The sequence below is a fragment of the Gymnoscopelus braueri genome (genome assembly GCF_963280865.1).
Source record: "Gymnoscopelus braueri genome assembly, chromosome: 5".
Taxonomy (NCBI): domain Eukaryota; kingdom Metazoa; phylum Chordata; class Actinopteri; order Myctophiformes; family Myctophidae; genus Gymnoscopelus; species Gymnoscopelus braueri.
In genome coordinates, this window is record NC_137606.1 from 24,948,738 (window position 1) to 24,967,312 (window position 18,575).

Here is an 18,575-nt window from a genome sequence, read left to right on the forward strand (position 1 = left end):
TTTCACAACTTTTCACAACTTTTCACAACTTTTCAAAACTTTTCATATATCGCATATTTCGCATATTGCTGCATATTGCCGCATATTTTGCAACTTTCCGCATATTTTGCAACTTCCCACAATTTCACCACATAAAATTGCACAAAAAAAAACGCATATTTCATCGCAAAATCAAGGATTTTAGCCCGCATTATCAAGAGTTTTAGCCCGCATAATCAAGGATTTTTGCCCGCGTTTTTCTGGAGGGTCTAATTAGCCAATTTTAATATAGGATTGTCACCTTGCCTTTCCCACTCCTAGCAGTGCGACTCAAATCTAATTCAAAGGAGGTGCCTCTTGCTCTGACAGTCTCAAAGTTCCTCCATAGACAGAGACGTCAAAGTAAAAACGGAAGTCCTACTGTATATTCCTCTAGCACAAACACTCAAGACAGTTCAGCTTCCCAGGAACATGCTGATGGGCTGTAATGTTAGCTGTGGCACAAGCTACGCCACAGGTGCTAATGACAAGGACGCTGTGACACGCTGCATGTGAGTTGCCAGGATAGTGGGTGATGTGAACCTACAGCAACCTGCCAGTGGCATACACTAAAGAGAGCAAGGGGCCATACAGTAAATATTGTTTTAATTTGGTTGTGGCTGAGTGGGTAGAGAGTTGCTGGCTCGACCCATTGGCTCGCCCAGTCTACGTGTTGAAGTGTACCCGGGAAAGACACTTTTAGCCCCTTTGCCCCTGTACTAATACTGACCACTTCTCCTATAGCTAGGATGGGGAAATGGTATGCAAATGTAGCCTACTTGGCAATACCTATTTTTGTTATGTCTTTTTTGTTGTTGTTGCCAGACCCAAGGGGTCGGCCTACATGAGGCTTTGTCCCCCTTTCGTCCATACATGGGCATTAAAGTCTGTCTTTTTTTCGTCCCCTTTCCTCCATACATGGGCATAAAAGGAACCTCTGAATTTCGTCCCCCTTTAGTCCATACATGGGCATAAAAGGGAATTTATTCTGGGTCTGGCAGAACCAGGTCTCCTGGTCTTGTTAGATGACGGGGGGGTTGATCTTTATCAAGATGAATATGTGTAACCAACTCCATTCACGGTATTTATCAGAACACAGAGATTTTCTACATCTCTCAGAATGTATTTGCCATTGACTTGATTTCTAAATCGTCCCTCCAGTATTAATACACGACACGTGCAGACTCTCTCTGTCCCAAGCAAGCTACATCTTTGTAGACACGGAAGTGACCCAATTAAGTTTAAAATTATTTCTTGAATTCTTCTCAAATAAATGTGGTAGTCATCACGCACACACAACACGCACAAACACACGCACACACGCATGTGTGAGAACACAACAAAACAACACCCCCAATAACCCTAGAGCGGACACAGTATTTTCTTTAAAGATTTATTTTGAAAGCAAAAAAATTGCTCCTCAAGATGCTTGCTATCAGTATCATTATTACAAAGTATCTAAATACAGGCAACTGAGGTATATCTGTCTGTTCCTCTACAGGTGGAGTGTGTTTTGAAAGGTAGAGAGAGAGAGAGAGAGAGAGAGAGAGAGAGAGAGAGAGAGAGAGAGAGAGGAGGAAGAGATAGGAAAAGGGAGAGAATTAAAGGAGACAGAGAAGCCTTTGAGTGAAGACAGAGTGAAATGACAGCGTAGTACATTAAAACAGATGTGGCAAGTGTATGCAGCCAGATGCTTGATCATGACACATTACTCGCTATATCGATTTACATATAAAAGACGTACACAAAATTTCACACAATTAATGCCTTATCAGCCAAGTGCTTGTAATCACAGCATCAGTTACATTTTAAAATATGAAATAAAGCAACACAAATCCTTGCTTGAGATCCACTGACTTGATGCAAACTACCTTCGAATTGCTTTGAGAAAAGTACATGCACTTTGGAAGGTTTGTAAAGATCCAGCTCAAAGAGGAAGGACTCAGACCACAGTTAAACATTCTTTAGAGTCCTTAGCAATTATCGTTCATGTATCATTTGGCTCTTGGGGATGGGGAGAATCCAGAGATAAGAGGTGAATTATCAGTACAGTTTATGTGAATAAACCAAGCTGAACATGAGATAACTGAGAAAGGATGAACACCATTTTTAACACTTAACACCTTCCTTACCATTTCTACTCTCCTGCATACTGTGCATGTTCAAAACATCCCTCTCACTCTCTCTCTCGCACGCACGCACGCACGCACGCACGCACGCACGCACGCACGCACGCACGCACGCACGCACGCACGCACGCACGCACGCACGCACGCACGCACGCACGCACGCACGCACGCACGCACGCACGCACGCACGCACACACACACACACACACACACACACACACACACACACACACACACACCCACCCACCCACACACTGCAGATCATGTAAGGCATACACATTTGCTTGACATTGTGCAGTGATCATATTGGCATCGAAACAAACATTGCAACATAGACAGAATATACAGTGAGAGTGAAAAAAGGGATACATGTTTGATGTCAGTCGATTGTCAGCTTTATGATTCCTGATGCAAAAACTTCATTTTGGTTTCATTTTAGACCGTTCTTTTGGTCATAAACTGTTGTCACTAACTAAAACTACAATGATGTTGTAACATTAAATATAGAATAATTATGTTGTTCTAGTTATACTTATTGGCCTATTCAGTAAAATAAATCTGATTTCCTTAAATATGCAACGAATATAGAAATAATTTAGCTAATATAACTGTTACATTACAGTCAATTAATACACCTAGAGCACATTCATATGTAGGCTATGTCAAGAGATGGCCCGGTAGATTAAGACCAAAACCAACTAGAATACATGAAAGGTGAAGTACAGTTAAGGCCCAAATATAGTACCATGGTCCAATCCTACACACACGCACGCACACGCACACACGCACACGCACACGCACACGCACACGCACACGCGCACGCACACACACACACACACACACACACACACACACACACACACACACACACATACGCATAACTGCTTGTCTCATGAACTATTCCTATCTTGACTGAAGCCTCCAAAAACAAAACATTTGGATGACAGAAAAAAAACAAATACTGAAACAAAAGACAGATGGGATATATAAAAACTGAAAATGGTCAATGACCAGGACAGATCGTATCCAGTGGGGGAACAGCATACTGTAATGAGGCTGACTGAATGTCAAGTACAGTTTCAGTAAGTCACAGAGACACAGTACTCTGACTATTCATAAAAAGTGCAGTCCACTATCGTTTGAGGAAGTGTGAACTGCAGTGCCAGTCTACCAGCCGTGGTCCATCCAGGAGAGAGCTAAGGGGGGAGCATACCCATCCTTAGCCCAGACTAGTGCTCTAACAGAGGGGAAGTCCTTGGCAGTCCTTGGGAGCACCCCAGTCTGCACCAAACCCCCGTCTCGGAGGGACATGGATCACCAGACCCGGCAAACATTGTCAGGGGCCATGTGGCTCTTCTCCTTGCAGCTGAATGCTTTGGCGAACTCTGGAAAGTTCTGGAGGGAACCCAATACCCTGAACCCCAAACGGAGGGATTAGATAGGCTAAGGTCAAATGTTTGTTCCAGAAAGACTATGCCCAAAAATGAAATTGGGCATAGTACTTCATTCAAGGTATATAAACACTGCAGATGCTCTTTTCTCTCTAAAAACAAATCAAATCAAAATGCACATTAAAATTGATTGACGCAGAAGTTGAAGTTGCTTGAACCTACCTGAACTTTCCCGGACTGTGTACATCCACTTTGATGGAGTTTACAGCTTGCTCCGGCCGATGTGTTCCACACCAAACCTGGAAGAGACAGAGATTGAGGCACATTACTGCTTAATGCTGCACGGCTGTTCTTCATCCATTCATCCACTGATCCTTCTGGCATCCATCCACCTATTATCTCAAATCCATCTGTCAGGCTGTTCATTTGTCCATCCATCCATCCGTCTATTCATTATTTTCATTCATTCGTTAATTTGTCCATCTACAGCATTATCTACTGTATCTATCTATCTATCTATCTATCTATCTATCTATCTATCTATCTATCTATCTATCTATCTATCTATCTATCTATCTATCTATCTATCTATCTATCCATCCATCCATGCATCCATCCATCCATCTATCCATCCAACCACCCACTACCTGAGCGAAGTTAAGAAAGAAGAGTTGATCATGGGAGAGTTCAATGCCAGGCAGTTGATGTTCCTTTCCATTCTTGTCCACATAGTTCTTGTAGGCCTGCATCAACAAACAACATACGTAGTTTTAGTTCTTAAAAGTTGGCATTTTATTTCCACAATATTTGAAATATAACTATATAACTACTAATATAAGTAGTTTTGTCGTTTGGTCAAATAACAAAACTACTGTACAGTAGGTACTGTACATGCCATTATACATTTAAAAAAAAAAAAAAATCAAATGCTTGTCTGAGCTGGGCACATCACATTAAATTTTTCTAATTATTTTCCCATAATTTGCGGGAACTTGGTATCGTATTTCCCAGCACCCGTCATCTCCTCAAAATAGGAACAGTTAAAGGTGTGCTGAGAAGAGTGCAAATCTTCACCGAGGGACACTTTGCTCACTGAGGGGCAATTTGCTTTACAGACAGTGCAACACAAATACATACAATATCAGTATCACACAAAACATTGTACAAGATCAATATCTGCCACACTGTAACAATGAATCATGGGGGAAAAGAAAGAGAGATGCGATGGCATCCAGGGTTATAATTTGTTGCAATAGAAAATGGAACAAAGGACAATCTGTGTTAGTGTTACCTTTAGGGAGACTAGCTGTAATATCCACCAGAACAGTTCGGTTCCGGTATGAATCCCCGAACCGAACTTAGGTCTGACAGGCAAATGTCAATTCACACTGCCACAGAAATTGTGCAGAACAAATAATGGGCGTACGGCGAGATAACCGCAATTGTCGACATTTATCATTCTATCGCGACTTTGACTTGAACGTACGGCCCGCTCATATCTCACGTCTGGTCTGAGGGCGTGTAGGATTTGTCTACACCAGTTTGTTCCATCGTAGACCTGCGGAGCAGCATTGTCTGACCATCTGACATGCATCTAAACATATGTATTCATTCCAAAAATGTATAGCTCTGAAACGAATAAATAATACATAAATAATATATATTTTGTAAAGGCATACATCGACGATGTGTCAAATAAAATTGGTAGGATATTTTCAAGTGTACAAGCAATTAAAATCGAGCAATTAAAAACAATATAACATATTTACAATATTACAAGTTAGATGCTTAATCATTCAGCCATTTAAACAGTGCTTTACTGGCGATGTGTTAAGATGAGCGCATACATATGCGAGAGGGTTTTGGGGACTGCTGCGCTGGAATATTTTTATGACATGAGAGTGAAGTCTCCCAACTTGGGTAGCCTACAGTATGCTTTGTCTTTCTCGAGTTATTTGGAACCTTGTTTAAGGATATAAACCCGACGCTCGAATGCGGTCTGTGCCCAGCCAGTGCAAGTGATCTTCATTGGCAGCGGGAGATCGGAGATATAGGTAACCAAACCAGCCCATCACACCAGCCTCCATTAATGTTTACGGATTAATAAGTCACTCCATAAACGTTCATATGATGACAGCCCCAGGCTATCTATCTCTCATAAACGTGGTGTCACGGCTCTCGGCCACAGACCACGGCAGGTCTCCTTTATTTTGCAAAACAGCAGTGTGCGCGTCTCCACTATCAGTGCGCTCTGCTCTGAGGTTAAATTAAAACGCAAACTTATTGGAAAAAACACAGGAATCAAACTGAGTTCGACTGACAAAATGGCACACCGGCACACCCACTCTTCGGATGCCAAATTCGAGTAGGTGTGCAAGAGAGCATAGAGATGTTTTTTTGTTGTTGTGTTAAACAGACTTTGTGCAACTGGAATAAGAGTAAATGATACTGGAAGAGGAGACAGACTGAAAAAAAACAAGAATAAAACCTTCAGTGTCATCAGTGTCATGTCCACAATAACATTTTGCAACATCATTTGCCTCTTTTACATATAAGATTTGTATTTGCATCAAAGAAAAGCTTCTTGCCTAGGATAATGGCCAAATGCTTATACCGTATTACTGCACTGCTACCACTGGCTCACAATTACTCACACATGGAGCAGGGGTAAGGGGACAGCTCCACCGAAAATCAATACACATTTCTTTGGTCTTACCCATATTTATTTGGAGGAAAGACTGGTCACACCTGTCAACAAATTAATCAAGGACTGGGCTGGGCCATGATCTTGCTCCGATTACAGAGTCATTGGCATGGACAAATCTTGATGCATGATTGAGCAAATGAAAGTGGTGAAAGCCCCCAGCCCTGAGGGGATCCAGTGGAAGAGTGGGAGAGTTTACTGGACAGGGTTCCATTAACCCTCAAAATTAGATAAGAGCCTGTGTGCAAGAACTTGAGGCTGAATACAATTAAGCAGTTCAATAAAAATGCAAATGAAAATGGTTCTTGTTTCTCTCAAGGTGCCTCATTTAACGGGGTATCTGCAATGTCCTCCACTCTCCTCATTGACGTGTATGCAAACTGTAAGGGGTCCAAAATGTCATGTACGGTGTAAAATGTCAGGTTTCACAATAAGTTCAAATGTCCTCATAACAAAGGACATATAAGGGCAATAGGGTGATAATCACTCAGTATTTTAGGAGACATAACCTTTGCCACTGGCATCACATTAGATTCTTTCCACATGCTAGGAATGTTCTGTTGTTCTAAGGACTGCAAAATATAACACTTCAACAGTTTTACCTCGTTGGCACTCTCAACTTTGTCAAATGGTCTAAATACTGACTAAAGACAGCTCAGACAGAGTTGAATGTGCGCAGTCATTAAGACTGTTGTAATTTGGGGTTTGGGGTTACATATGTTGTCATATTTATAAATATGATTAATCTAACATCGGCTTGTACAAACTTGCAGGTTCACAATTGGCTAGTCCTGGTACATCCCATATGCCGGAGGGACAGAATCATTGGGATTGGTGGGACACATATCGTTAGTTATAGTTATAGTGTTTTAGTTTAAAGCTTTCATGACATTCAGTTTTACAACACATTAAAAGTGTTTGTCATGGTCCTTCAAACGTGTATAAAAAGTTTTAACTGAAAATTCCACTCCAGTTAGCCATTGCAGGTGTTTTTCTAAATCCTTTTCAACTGCAATGAAAAAATAAATCTTTGCCTGCAGGTGTCGCTGTTGGGGGATTTTGCCTGTCAATCATCGCCTCTGCTCCGCCCCCCCCCCCCCCCCCAAAGGAAAGGATAGGGGAGGGGAGGGGAGGGGCGAGGAGGAGAGTGGGCGGGAATAATGGACCGTGACCTCACAGTCCAAGGGCCAATCACAGATTACTTTTCAGCCTAATTATTCAGAAAACCCCAGACCACAAAAAATCCACTGAATGTTCAAATTTCAGGTTTTTTGGGTGTAATTGAGGTCATAAAACCCCCCAAAAAACATGAAAAATACAAAAAGTGAAAATGAATGTCATAGAACCTTTAACAGTTGTTTCTTTCATTTGAAGAAATGTGTCGTCCTTGTTTCTTAGTTAGGGCTTTACTTTGCACTTGTGTACATTATTTTGCAGTGATGTCCTAGAGTTAAATTAGTTTTTTACACGCATAGAGTAGTCATAATATGGACATACCTAACAATAGATGCCAAAACAATTGAAGAAAATCCATTAGTGTATTTTTATTTCAAAAGTCCCTAATAGGCCTATCTTAATTACTTCCTGTAGTCCAACGTACTGCGTGATGACATAGATAACATTAATATAAATCAATCTTAATTTCATTCACCTGTTTGATTCCCATATCTCATGTTCCTCCAAACATACCTGATATTTATCATAGAGCTACTCTGCTTTGAATCTCATTCAAGATGACATCCATACGGTGTATTACTCATTTTAAACGTAATCAGCACACTAAAATATGCATCTGAAAACATTATAGGTTAGAAATAAGCACGGTAGTAACAAACATGCTTCACACTGTCTGTCTTCCTTGAGCAGCGTGAGCAGAGCTGCAGTGAGTGAAATTCCACTGTTCCATAGCCTGAAGGGATGGGACCTTCTGATTGGTTTCCAGACTGAAACCTCAAAATAAAATGATCGAAAAACCCATTTCACCAGGACTTGAACTGTTTTCCTTGGTTAACAGTTACCTGTCTTGTCTCACCAATCCTGTCATTAGCAATGTTGTTCACCTGTGTCCTGTTAGCCCAGGAGGTTTATATGCTCCGTTCAATCTCCCCAGACCCCCCCCCCCTTCATTTACACACACACACACACACACACACACACACACACACACACACACACACACACACACACACACACACACACACACACACACACACACACACACACACACACACACACACACACATGATAATAATAGCACTGTAATTAATATATTGATGTATTCTTTTCCAAATCCGGAACAAATACAAAATAAATCAGAAAATAATACAACTTAGCTTAACAGTAGTGAAATTTGACAACCATATGGCGTATCATGCCTCTCATTTTGTGAAAAGACAATTAGTTCATTTAAACAATAGTATGTCCATTACGCAACACTGATGTGGGGGTCTTTACCTGATAAGCTTGTCGTATCCCTCCATTGTCAGCAATGTTCTCTCCCAGTGTGTTGTTCCCATTTAACTAAAATGAGAGAAGAGAGAGAGAATGACTGCAAATCGTATGCTACTGTATATTTCAGCAAAACATTGATGATTTCTAGTAAAAGTATAGTCTGTGGGCTAAAAGCAATCTTTTTCGCCCGGTGGATAAAAGCACCATTGTTCAAAGTATTAGGTCAAAGGAGAGACAACGGAGGGACGTTTTTATGTGGAAACACAAATGAAGAGGAAGCACGAAGAAGAGGAGAGATGAGCCAGCAAAATTGGAGAGAAGAGAAAAAAGAAAATAGGAAAATAAATAAATGGAAAGTGTGACAAGATAACCGACAAATAAAATAAATAAATGGATTGAGAAGCAGAACTATGTACTGTACACACCAGGAAATCAGATAAATGTGTACAAAATAAATCAATGGGGACCTACATGAAGTCCATTGGCCAATTCCCAGGAGTAGTTGCCATATTGGTCCACCATACATTTAGACAGCTCCAGGAACCTCTGAGTGGATCCTGGTGTCCACCAGTCCTTCAGGTCTCCATCCTTGTCATAGTTGCGACCTAGTAAGCAAGTGAAACAGCATTAGCATTGGTTCATCATGAAACGGAATGCAATCCCTCAGAGCTGCATCGGGGAGGAACAGTGTGGGAGACACTCACCGTTATCATCAAAGCCGTGTGTTATCTCATGACCAATCACCATGCCAATGCCGCCATAGTTGAGAGATTTAGATTGGCCCTTGCTGAAAAAGGGAGGCTGAAGGATCCCTGCTGGGAAAACTGACATGAAGGGAGGAAACCTTAGTTATTTTTTTATATATTGTGGGCATTTTTTTTCCAGATAGGCAGTGTAAAAAGTATTTGCTTAAAAAATACTCATTTTCAAAAAGTCCTGTATTCAAAATTGTATTTTAATAAAACTACAAATGTATTGGCAAACTATACTCATTAGGCAGAATGGCCCATTTCACGATATTGGATTGTAATTAGTAGTAGTCATTACTTTATGTGCTGCTGGTAATAATACTCATCATTTATCAATTCATGTATGGTTCTTATTAATAATCTACATCTGCCAAGTAACTAGTAAGTAAAGCTGTCAAATAAATGTAGTGGAGTAAAGTGTACAATATTTGATCCTGAGATGTAATTGAGTAGAAAAAGCATAAAGTATGGAATAAATTGAAATAATCAGATAAAGTAAAAGTACCTCTCAATTGTACTAAAATATGGTACTTGAGTAAATTAGTTACTTTCCCCCACTGCAGATAGGTAAGTGTAGAGAGACAGGAAACCAAGCGCAGACATAGCAGAGAGACATTTGAGAAAAGACGGTGATCAGGATTCCTCACACGCACAAGGAGCATAATCTTCTGTGAACTAATAGCTCAGTGGCTCTCAACCTTTTCAGGCCGTGACCCCCCAGCTGAGGCATTACATTTTGTTTGACTCGGTTCCACAGATAAATATTGTGAAAATAGCTGATCTACAAACTCACGGTGCCTCGCAACCCAGAGATAAATATTGTGAAAATAGCTGATCTACAAACTCACGGCGCCTTGTGTTGCGAGGCGTTGTGAGCTTGTAGATCTGCTATTTTCAAATGTTTTGCCTCTTTCTTATATATATTTGACAATTTGGCCAATGTTTGACCAGTTTTGTTGATTACTTTTTTTTGGTAGGAAAAATATTGAATTGTCACTTCACTGTCATCTGGGACCCCCCCCCCCCCCCCCCCAAATAAAAATCACGTGGGAACCCCCCAAAAATCATGTGGGGAGGGGGTACCGACCCACAGGTTGAGAACCACTGCACCAGCTGGCTGAATCACCAGGCACCCCCATGCAAACAGCTAGTTTGAACTTTAATCTCACGTAATGACATATAATGTCTGAGACGGCAATGATGATAGATGTGCGTCTGCATGTGACGTGCAGGTGTATATACTGTATGCATGTGCTTGTGTAGGTGTTTGTCTGGGTGGCATGTATGCATGTCCACCCATTATGTGAATTACCTATTTGGTTCTTGCTGGATGAGTAGAAGGCATTGACGATAGCAGCTCCGGTAACCCACCTGTGAGTGTGAAAATGGATAGAGGGATGAGCAGGGCAGGGGAATATATAGCACACAACACGAGAATTTCATGAGAGATGTGAAGATTAGTCTGCACACCTATATTTGCTGTTGTACTGAAGGCTGGGAGGCTGACGTGTGTGTGTGTGTGTGTGTGTGTGTGTGTGTGTGTGTGTGTGTGTGTGTGTGTGTGTGTGTGTGTGTGTGTGTGCGTGTGCGTGTGCCTGTGCCTGTGCCTGTGCGTGTGCGTGTGTGTGCATGCGTGCGTGCGTGTGTGCATGTGTGCGTGTGTGTGTGCGCGCGTGCGTGTGCGTGTGTGTGCGCGCGTGCGTGTACATGTGTGCGTGTGTGTTTGTGAGAGTGTGTGTAGGAGGAGGTGAATCCACTGTATTGAATCCAGCATTAAAGTGCAATGAATCCTGGGCATCACCACTTATTGAACCGTGATAACATGAGCAGTTATTGGTCCACCTACGTTATCTGCTCAGTGTTGCGAGTTTAATCAAATACACGGAATGATATAGTTCTCCAAACGAGCAGAAAACCATAGTTGAGAAGGACCTTACTCTTCCTTGTTGACTTTGACTCTCAGTTTCCTCAGGCGTTTCTTCTGCACATAGTCCAGGTTTTGGAGGATGTTTTCAAAGTACTCCTCTGCACTGTAGTTGAGCTAACACCAACACACGGCCAACGGAAATATAAACAGGAAGGTTAGCCACACTGAGCACAATCAGCCACAGGTCATTAATTCTCTGGAAAAGTCATGGCACGCAATCTGGCAACCAGTGAGATATTTTCACACGAATGATCTGCTATAACGATCGACCTAATCTATATTCTGTCTTGTGCGTATGAGCCCATGGACCAATCTCAAGATCATGTCCTCACTCACATCTTTGTACTCGTTGTTCAGGTATTGTTCATTCATGATGTTTTCAGAGTAGCCAATCCGCTCGCGGATAGCCCGTGCCTACAGAGACAGGACAGGGGTATTGTAAACAAACCCTGGTGTCATGAATATAACATCAGTCCCATTATCATCATGTCTGTTCACTGCTGTGAATTACAGAATAGAATAGCCTAGCCTAGACAAGAATATAATATAATAAAATGAACAGAACAGAACAGAACAGAACAGAACAGACGGCTGATATTACTGCTAAATGTAATTGTATCTTCTATGAAAAAAACGAAACAATGAGCCAAACCTTCTCTTCAGCTGCTTTCTTTGTCTCTGCGTCCATCCAAGTCAAATCATAAAGGTTACTAATGAAGACCTCCCGGATATCTGCAATCATCTCATCCATCTGATGAGATGATGATGAACACACACACACACACACACACACACACACACACACACACACACACACACACACACACACACACACACACACACACACACACACACACACACACACACACACACACACGCAAAGATCCATTGTTAGACAAAAAAATCACTACACGTGTCACTCTGTCTTATTCTCTTACTACTGTGTCTCTAGGTACAGTGAATACAGAACTGTCACAGTACAACAGACCTGTCAAAGTACAATAGAACATAGTGCATTTTATTCTACAGTGTACCTAGAAGGGAAGTCTTTTGCATGAAAACCAAACACAGCAAATGTTCTGTAACATGCCTCAGCAATTTAACCACTTACTGTAAGCCTTAGTAGTAGTAGTAGTAGTAGGTCGGAGAGGCTTAGATGTGCTATTTTCATTATGTTGGAAAAACAATTGAAAATCTTTGAACATTTTAGAAAAACTTCCATAATGACAATAGACAGTATAGGACGCTATATTGAAAGTGGTTTAAAAAGTGCACAAGGTGGCTGGATGCAAAATCATGCAAGAGGGCTGAGAGGTATGCAGATGGCTATGCACTAGATGGGGTGTACTGTGATAGGATAACAGGAGACAGGGCGTGATATTTCCACACAACATGGGACAGGAGTAGATCTGGTGAGCTGCTGTGTGTGCTCATGCATGGCAGCTCCAGGTTATTGAAAGGGAAGGAATATGAGGATTTCTCCTCCCAAATCTTTCATCAGACTCAAATAACATGGCCGTTGGTCATATGGCTTTTCACAGTCTAGTAGCCAAGTACAAATGATGCAACAGTATGGTTGACGAGAAACAGTAACAACAATAAATATAATAACTAATCACTATCTATTATAATAAATGTAACCAAGAATTCTGCTTTACAAGACAAAAATCAGAAGGGAACATGAGCAGACTGGTGAACCAAAAGTAATTTCTTTACTGAATTGGCTTTTTTGCCTAGATGAGAGGATGGTATTTCTTCTTTCTTTCTTTTTGTTTTGTCCGTTTCTGCTTTATTTAGACACTGGCACTGGCATGGACCAGAGTCCTGCACGGGTCCAATTTTGAGAACCCGCGCCCGCCCCGCCCGTCAATAATCAGATCCGTAGACCGACCCGTCACCCGTGATTATTTCAAAATACGACCGACCCGTCCTGCCCGTCAAATAATGGACCCGTTGTCCGCCCGTTTACCCATGATCACATGCAGAGTAAAATGTAAATAGAGACAGTCACTCAATTTAAAAGTGTGTTGACCTCAGTGGTCAGGTTGAGGTTCATTCAGAAATCAAGTAACCTTGCGTCACCAGTCTTTCCACCTCGGAGGAAAGCCTGGTATTCGTTATTAATGGCCCGTGTGATCCGGTCTAGGCCACGCCTACAGAAAGAAAAAAAATAAGCAATTCCTCTTTCTGGAATATGCCGTTCCAGTTTGGCGGAGCCGCTTTGTTTTGGTTCCTCCTGTTTGTTTCCCCAATCCCTATTTAAATGGAATGGAATTTCCCCGTGGGATAACAAAGGTAGACAGACGCTAAATAGTCTCCGGAAAGTACACTCACATTTATATTTAAAAAATAAGCTAAACTACGCCGCATCAAGGATTTTATTAGGTAGGCCTGCGGACGGACCTATTTTGGGGTGAAGTCTTTCCGGATTTGCTGTTCCGGTCGCCTGATGACGCGGATGACGCGCCTGGTGACGTAGGGTTACTTCCGCTCCCGACCGGATCATAGACCCGAAAAGGTATGCTTCCCAGGCTAGAAATCAAGTGAAGAATGGAGGACCGAGCTTTAGCCATGCGCGCGAACGCGCATATACGCAGTTACGCATGTGTCTTTGTTTACATTGTCAGATGGCTTTAATTTGAAGGTTTAACAGGATGTGCAATGTGTTTTTGTGAGTTAAGATAACTGACCGGCGTGCTCCATGCCGTTGTGCTGTGTTAAGTTACACAAGTGATGTTGTTTGGGCGGAATCAGTGCTCTCTGATTTTCACAATAAAATGTTACCCACCAGCGTTTAGTTCAGTACCGCCCGTACCCGTGAACTTATAAAAGTATATTTTTCACCCGTTTTCACCCGTCAAGCGCGGGTACCCGTCGGATATCCGCGGGTACCCCGCCCGTTGCCGGACTCTGGCATGGACTACTGGGATGTATAAAATAATCAGAGGCCTGCTTAGGTCTTGCTGACTCACTGCTGTTAACTGCTGATAGATTGTACAGTATAATGCTCACTTCATTCACTGCAGACTTGACTGTACTTTTGGATAGACCTTACTGTTGCTACTCTGTACATATATATCTACTAGATGCCCAATTTACTGGTGATAGATTGTACATTATACTTATGTCTATATCCACCTATACATGTATGCCTATGTGTACAATGTACATATTGAACCATATTACTGTTAACACTCTGCACAACATATCTATATGCCAATGTTACTGGTGATAGATTGCACATGATACATTATATCTGCAAATGGTTCATACCATATGCTTACAATGGTCATGTACTTATGTCAGTACAAAGTGCAGAAGGCCCGACCAGTCTGTAAGTCTATTTATGTCAGGATCTGTCTCCTTGTACTTTTATTGTGTAGTTATGTTCCTAGTGTTTCCTGTCTGCCCTAGTGTTTGCTACCTGTCTTGTCTCACCTCCCTGTGATTATTCGTTTCTCCACCTGTGTCCTGTTAGTCTCCCAGCCAATCCCTGTGTTGATTGTGTTTGAGTTCACCTGTGTCTTGTTAGTCCTGTGTCTATTTAAACCTCCCTGTGTCCAGTGTTCCTATTTCAGATTATAGTTGTTGTTATGTTGTGTCCTGCCTTGTATGTCCTGCTGTATTGACAACTTATATTGAAAGTTTGATAATAAATCATCATTGAACTTGATCTGCCTGCCTGCCTGCCTGGTTCTGCACTTGGGTCCAAACACTTGTCTCACATCGTGACAATTTATACAGTATGGTCTTTTTATTGGTGATAGAATGTGCACAGTAGGCCAATTTCTATCTACTAATGGCTCATACATTATGCAAACCTGACCAGCCTTGGTGCAGATGGACAGGTTGGACATTATTCTATGAAGATGGTTTTTCACTCCACATCCCAGTACAACTTTCAGCTTCTAGTATGATGTTGCCTATGAGAAGTCCCTAACTTGAACTGCAGACAGCTGAACAGTATGAAAACTCGCATAAGCTAACCAACTTTCAGAAACTCCGGCCCCATAAGAATGCTGCAACATCTCTCTCTCTCTGCGCATACGTATTTATATTAGCTGTCTTTTGCTGTAATCTGGTAACCACCGTTCCGTAACAAATGCATAATGTCTGATGTCAATTAAGTGCTGGTTAGGCTGAACAAAAAGTCTAGGAGCAGTCACATATAAAACAAAACATCAGATTCATGTTGTTAAAAAACAAAATAAAAGCCAATTCAGATTGAATGATTAAAATGCAACTAAACCGATCAGCAAAATGAGAGAGGAGGCCAGCCTTTCTGGCTGTTCTGCTGAGACCACATGGAGAACGACAGAAGCATTCCAGAGTCACATACCATCAGCAGTCTCCTCTATACCTACCACACTCCATGACTACTCTGACAACACTGTGGTTAGCCACCACCCAGAATGGACACTACTTACTGGACCTTTTCCACACAACAGCCTTGCAATGTCTGTGCACGTACACACACACACACACACACACACGTACGTGTGTGTGTGTGTGTGTGTGTGTGTGTGTGTGTGTGTGTGTGTGTGTGTGTGTGTGTGTGTGTGTGTGTGTGCGCCTGCCTGCCTGCCTGCCTGCCTGCCTGCGTGTGTGCGAGAGAGAGAGCGAGCGTGGGTGTACAGTATGTGTACTGTATGTATTTATACTGTATGCGTGTTTATGCACTTACAATTGTGTGTTTTGTATGATGCCTCTGTACTGTATGTGTGTATTTGAACGGAATATAACAATACACCAACTATTATAGAAATCCTAATAGTTCTCTAGAGCTCTTGGATTTGAAGCACTGGAATCCAAAACTGATGAATACCAATGATCGGCACTTTTCTGCTGCAATTTTTTAATTTATTGAGTCTCCAAATAATGAAGACTGTGACAATATTTCAACATTCTTATGGTGGGCATTACACTTTAATACATCCCTTTGTATAAAAGCCCGGACTGCATGTTCAACAGAACATATGCGTTAGAATATGATATGTGAGGTCAAATGAATGTCATTTTAACACGCTTAACAAAAATACTAGACCACGTGTGTGCTTGTGTGTATGTGTGACGTGTGATGGACGATGTTACAGAGTGTAAGTATGTGCTGTGACCTCAAGTAAATGCTTGTACACATTCGTACAATTAGTCTCATGTTTTATGCTCAAGGGTGAGGAGTACCAACAGATAGGAAGATATTCTCATTGCAGACACGCGCGCACACATGCGTGCGCACGCACACGCACACGCACACGCACACGCGCACACACACACACACACACACACACACACACACACACACACACACACACACACACACACACACACACACACACACACACACACACACACACACACACACACACATATCCCAAATGCCATATGACAGATCCACGTGCAAGACTAGGCAGTGGTCCATGAGGTGACAGTGATTTACGGTGTGTGAGGGACTCAGAATTATGACAGGTGTTAAAGATATTCTTGCACACAAACATGCGCATGCACGCATGCATGCATGCAGGCACGCGCACACACGCACGCACGCACGCACGCACGCACGCACGCACGCACGCACGCACGCACGCACGCACGCACGCACGCACGCACGCACGCACGCACGCACGCACGCACGCACGCACACACACACACACACACACACACACACACACACACACACTATCTGTTACAGAATGTGTGGTCATACACGATGACTGGTCGTAAGCAGCTGCCCTGCCAGTGCCTGCAAGCAAACAATACAACACTGTGGTCGCTACACAAGATGCACAATGTGATACACTTGGTAAAAAAAACAATACAAAAAACCACACTCAGTGGAATGTGACTAAAATACCTATTCTCAAAAAAAGTTGGGACATCCTTGCACAGTTGCAAGTTGCAACACAGTTAACATGAAACACACCCTGCTCAGCCATTTCTGTACTTTAAATCCTCTACCCAAGTCTCCTTGTGTAGACAAACACACACTCCAATGCTACCGGTATGTGCATTTGTAAATCGCGTGTTCGCCGGTGTTCATTTTAAACGTTGCAGGATGTTCAGCTTTTTAAAAGCCAATCCAATCCAGTCTCGTCAAATCTGCCCTACTCAAACACCCCTACTGACCAGCTCTTTGCTCTCTCCAGAGAAGGCCTCCTCCACGTACAGTCTTCCGACAGCGTTGTCCATGTTGCTGTTGACGTAGAGGGCACACTGCCGCCACACTGCCGCCTCTGACGACGTACCAGACAGAGCCTACAGGGGGAGTTACAGAGTTACAGCGTTACATTTTTATTCAATAAAGGCAGTCGGAAACAGATGAGGATTAAATTATTCTCCGTGTGGAGCCTGAAAAGGTCTGACCTTGCATCATGGAGAGACTCCCTAGGTAGAGCTCTGTTGTTTTCCTATTTGCTTTAGAAGCACGACATGTACCAATTTATTTAGTAAGGAAACAGAGGGAAGAGGGAGATGGGGAAGTGGATGAAGTGGGTGGGTGGAGGACAGAAAGAAAATGGACATGCACGTACTGAACACACAGCCTGAGTGTTAATGTAACAATGCAAAAAATGACCTGTAAGGCTACAAAACACCTTAAATATTTTATTTATTTTAGAAATAGTTCATCTTTTACTGAAGGGGGACAACACCCGTCGCAGGTTGATGATGTCATTTGTCCATGTGTGGACAAATGTATGGAATGCATGTACAAATAAAAACATATTTAAAATACTGTTTTGATATATTATCGTCTTACGTTTTATTAGGACATGCTAATAACATTCCATAGGGCTGGACCACACGTGGACAAATTACATCATCAACTTGTGATGGGCATTGTCCCTCTTGAGTAAAATATGAACAAAATATATTTATATATATATTTAAAAAATAACTAAAATATTGAAGGTGTTTTTAATTTTACATTTTAATTATAGATGGCAATTATAATGTATTAAGGCATATTTGGCTTATTAGCCAGGGATACTCTTAAACTCCTTTGGTTATACTAACACTGAGAATTCTGCTGTGTATTAAAAGTTATAAGGTGTTGGTGACATACTTTGCGGAAGGCCTTCCTGGTGTCCCTGTATGCTCTGCTCAGGCCCACCACCATGGTCATGGAAAAACGCCACGCCATGTAGTTCTGTAGGTCTCTGCAGGGACAACATGGTCATACAAAAAGGAAACTGAATACCAAGGATTCGT

At 42.0% G+C, this 18,575-nt stretch overlaps 1 protein-coding gene across 2 annotated transcripts in view; it reads right to left on the reverse strand.

Moving 5' to 3' along the window:
• Positions 1-1,553: 1,553 nt before the first annotated feature.
• Positions 1,554-18,575, reverse strand: part of LOC308084866 (neprilysin-like) — a 91,440-nt gene continuing 74,418 nt past the window's right edge. For both annotated transcript variants that reach the window (XM_080427819.1, XM_080427818.1), the window contains exons 12-23: positions 18,430-18,523; positions 17,493-17,621; positions 12,022-12,120; positions 11,706-11,783; positions 11,380-11,483; positions 10,755-10,813; positions 9,398-9,517; positions 9,165-9,298; positions 8,697-8,762; positions 4,186-4,281; positions 3,761-3,837; positions 1,554-3,561 (exon numbers count right to left, since the gene is read on the reverse strand). In XM_080427819.1, coding sequence (XP_080283945.1) covers positions 3,462-3,561; positions 3,761-3,837; positions 4,186-4,281; positions 8,697-8,762; positions 9,165-9,298; positions 9,398-9,517; positions 10,755-10,813; positions 11,380-11,483; positions 11,706-11,783; positions 12,022-12,120; positions 17,493-17,621; positions 18,430-18,523 — 1,156 coding nt within the window. In that variant the 3' untranslated portion in view covers positions 1,554-3,461. The remainder of the gene's footprint in view (positions 3,562-3,760; positions 3,838-4,185; positions 4,282-8,696; positions 8,763-9,164; positions 9,299-9,397; positions 9,518-10,754; positions 10,814-11,379; positions 11,484-11,705; positions 11,784-12,021; positions 12,121-17,492; positions 17,622-18,429; positions 18,524-18,575) is intronic.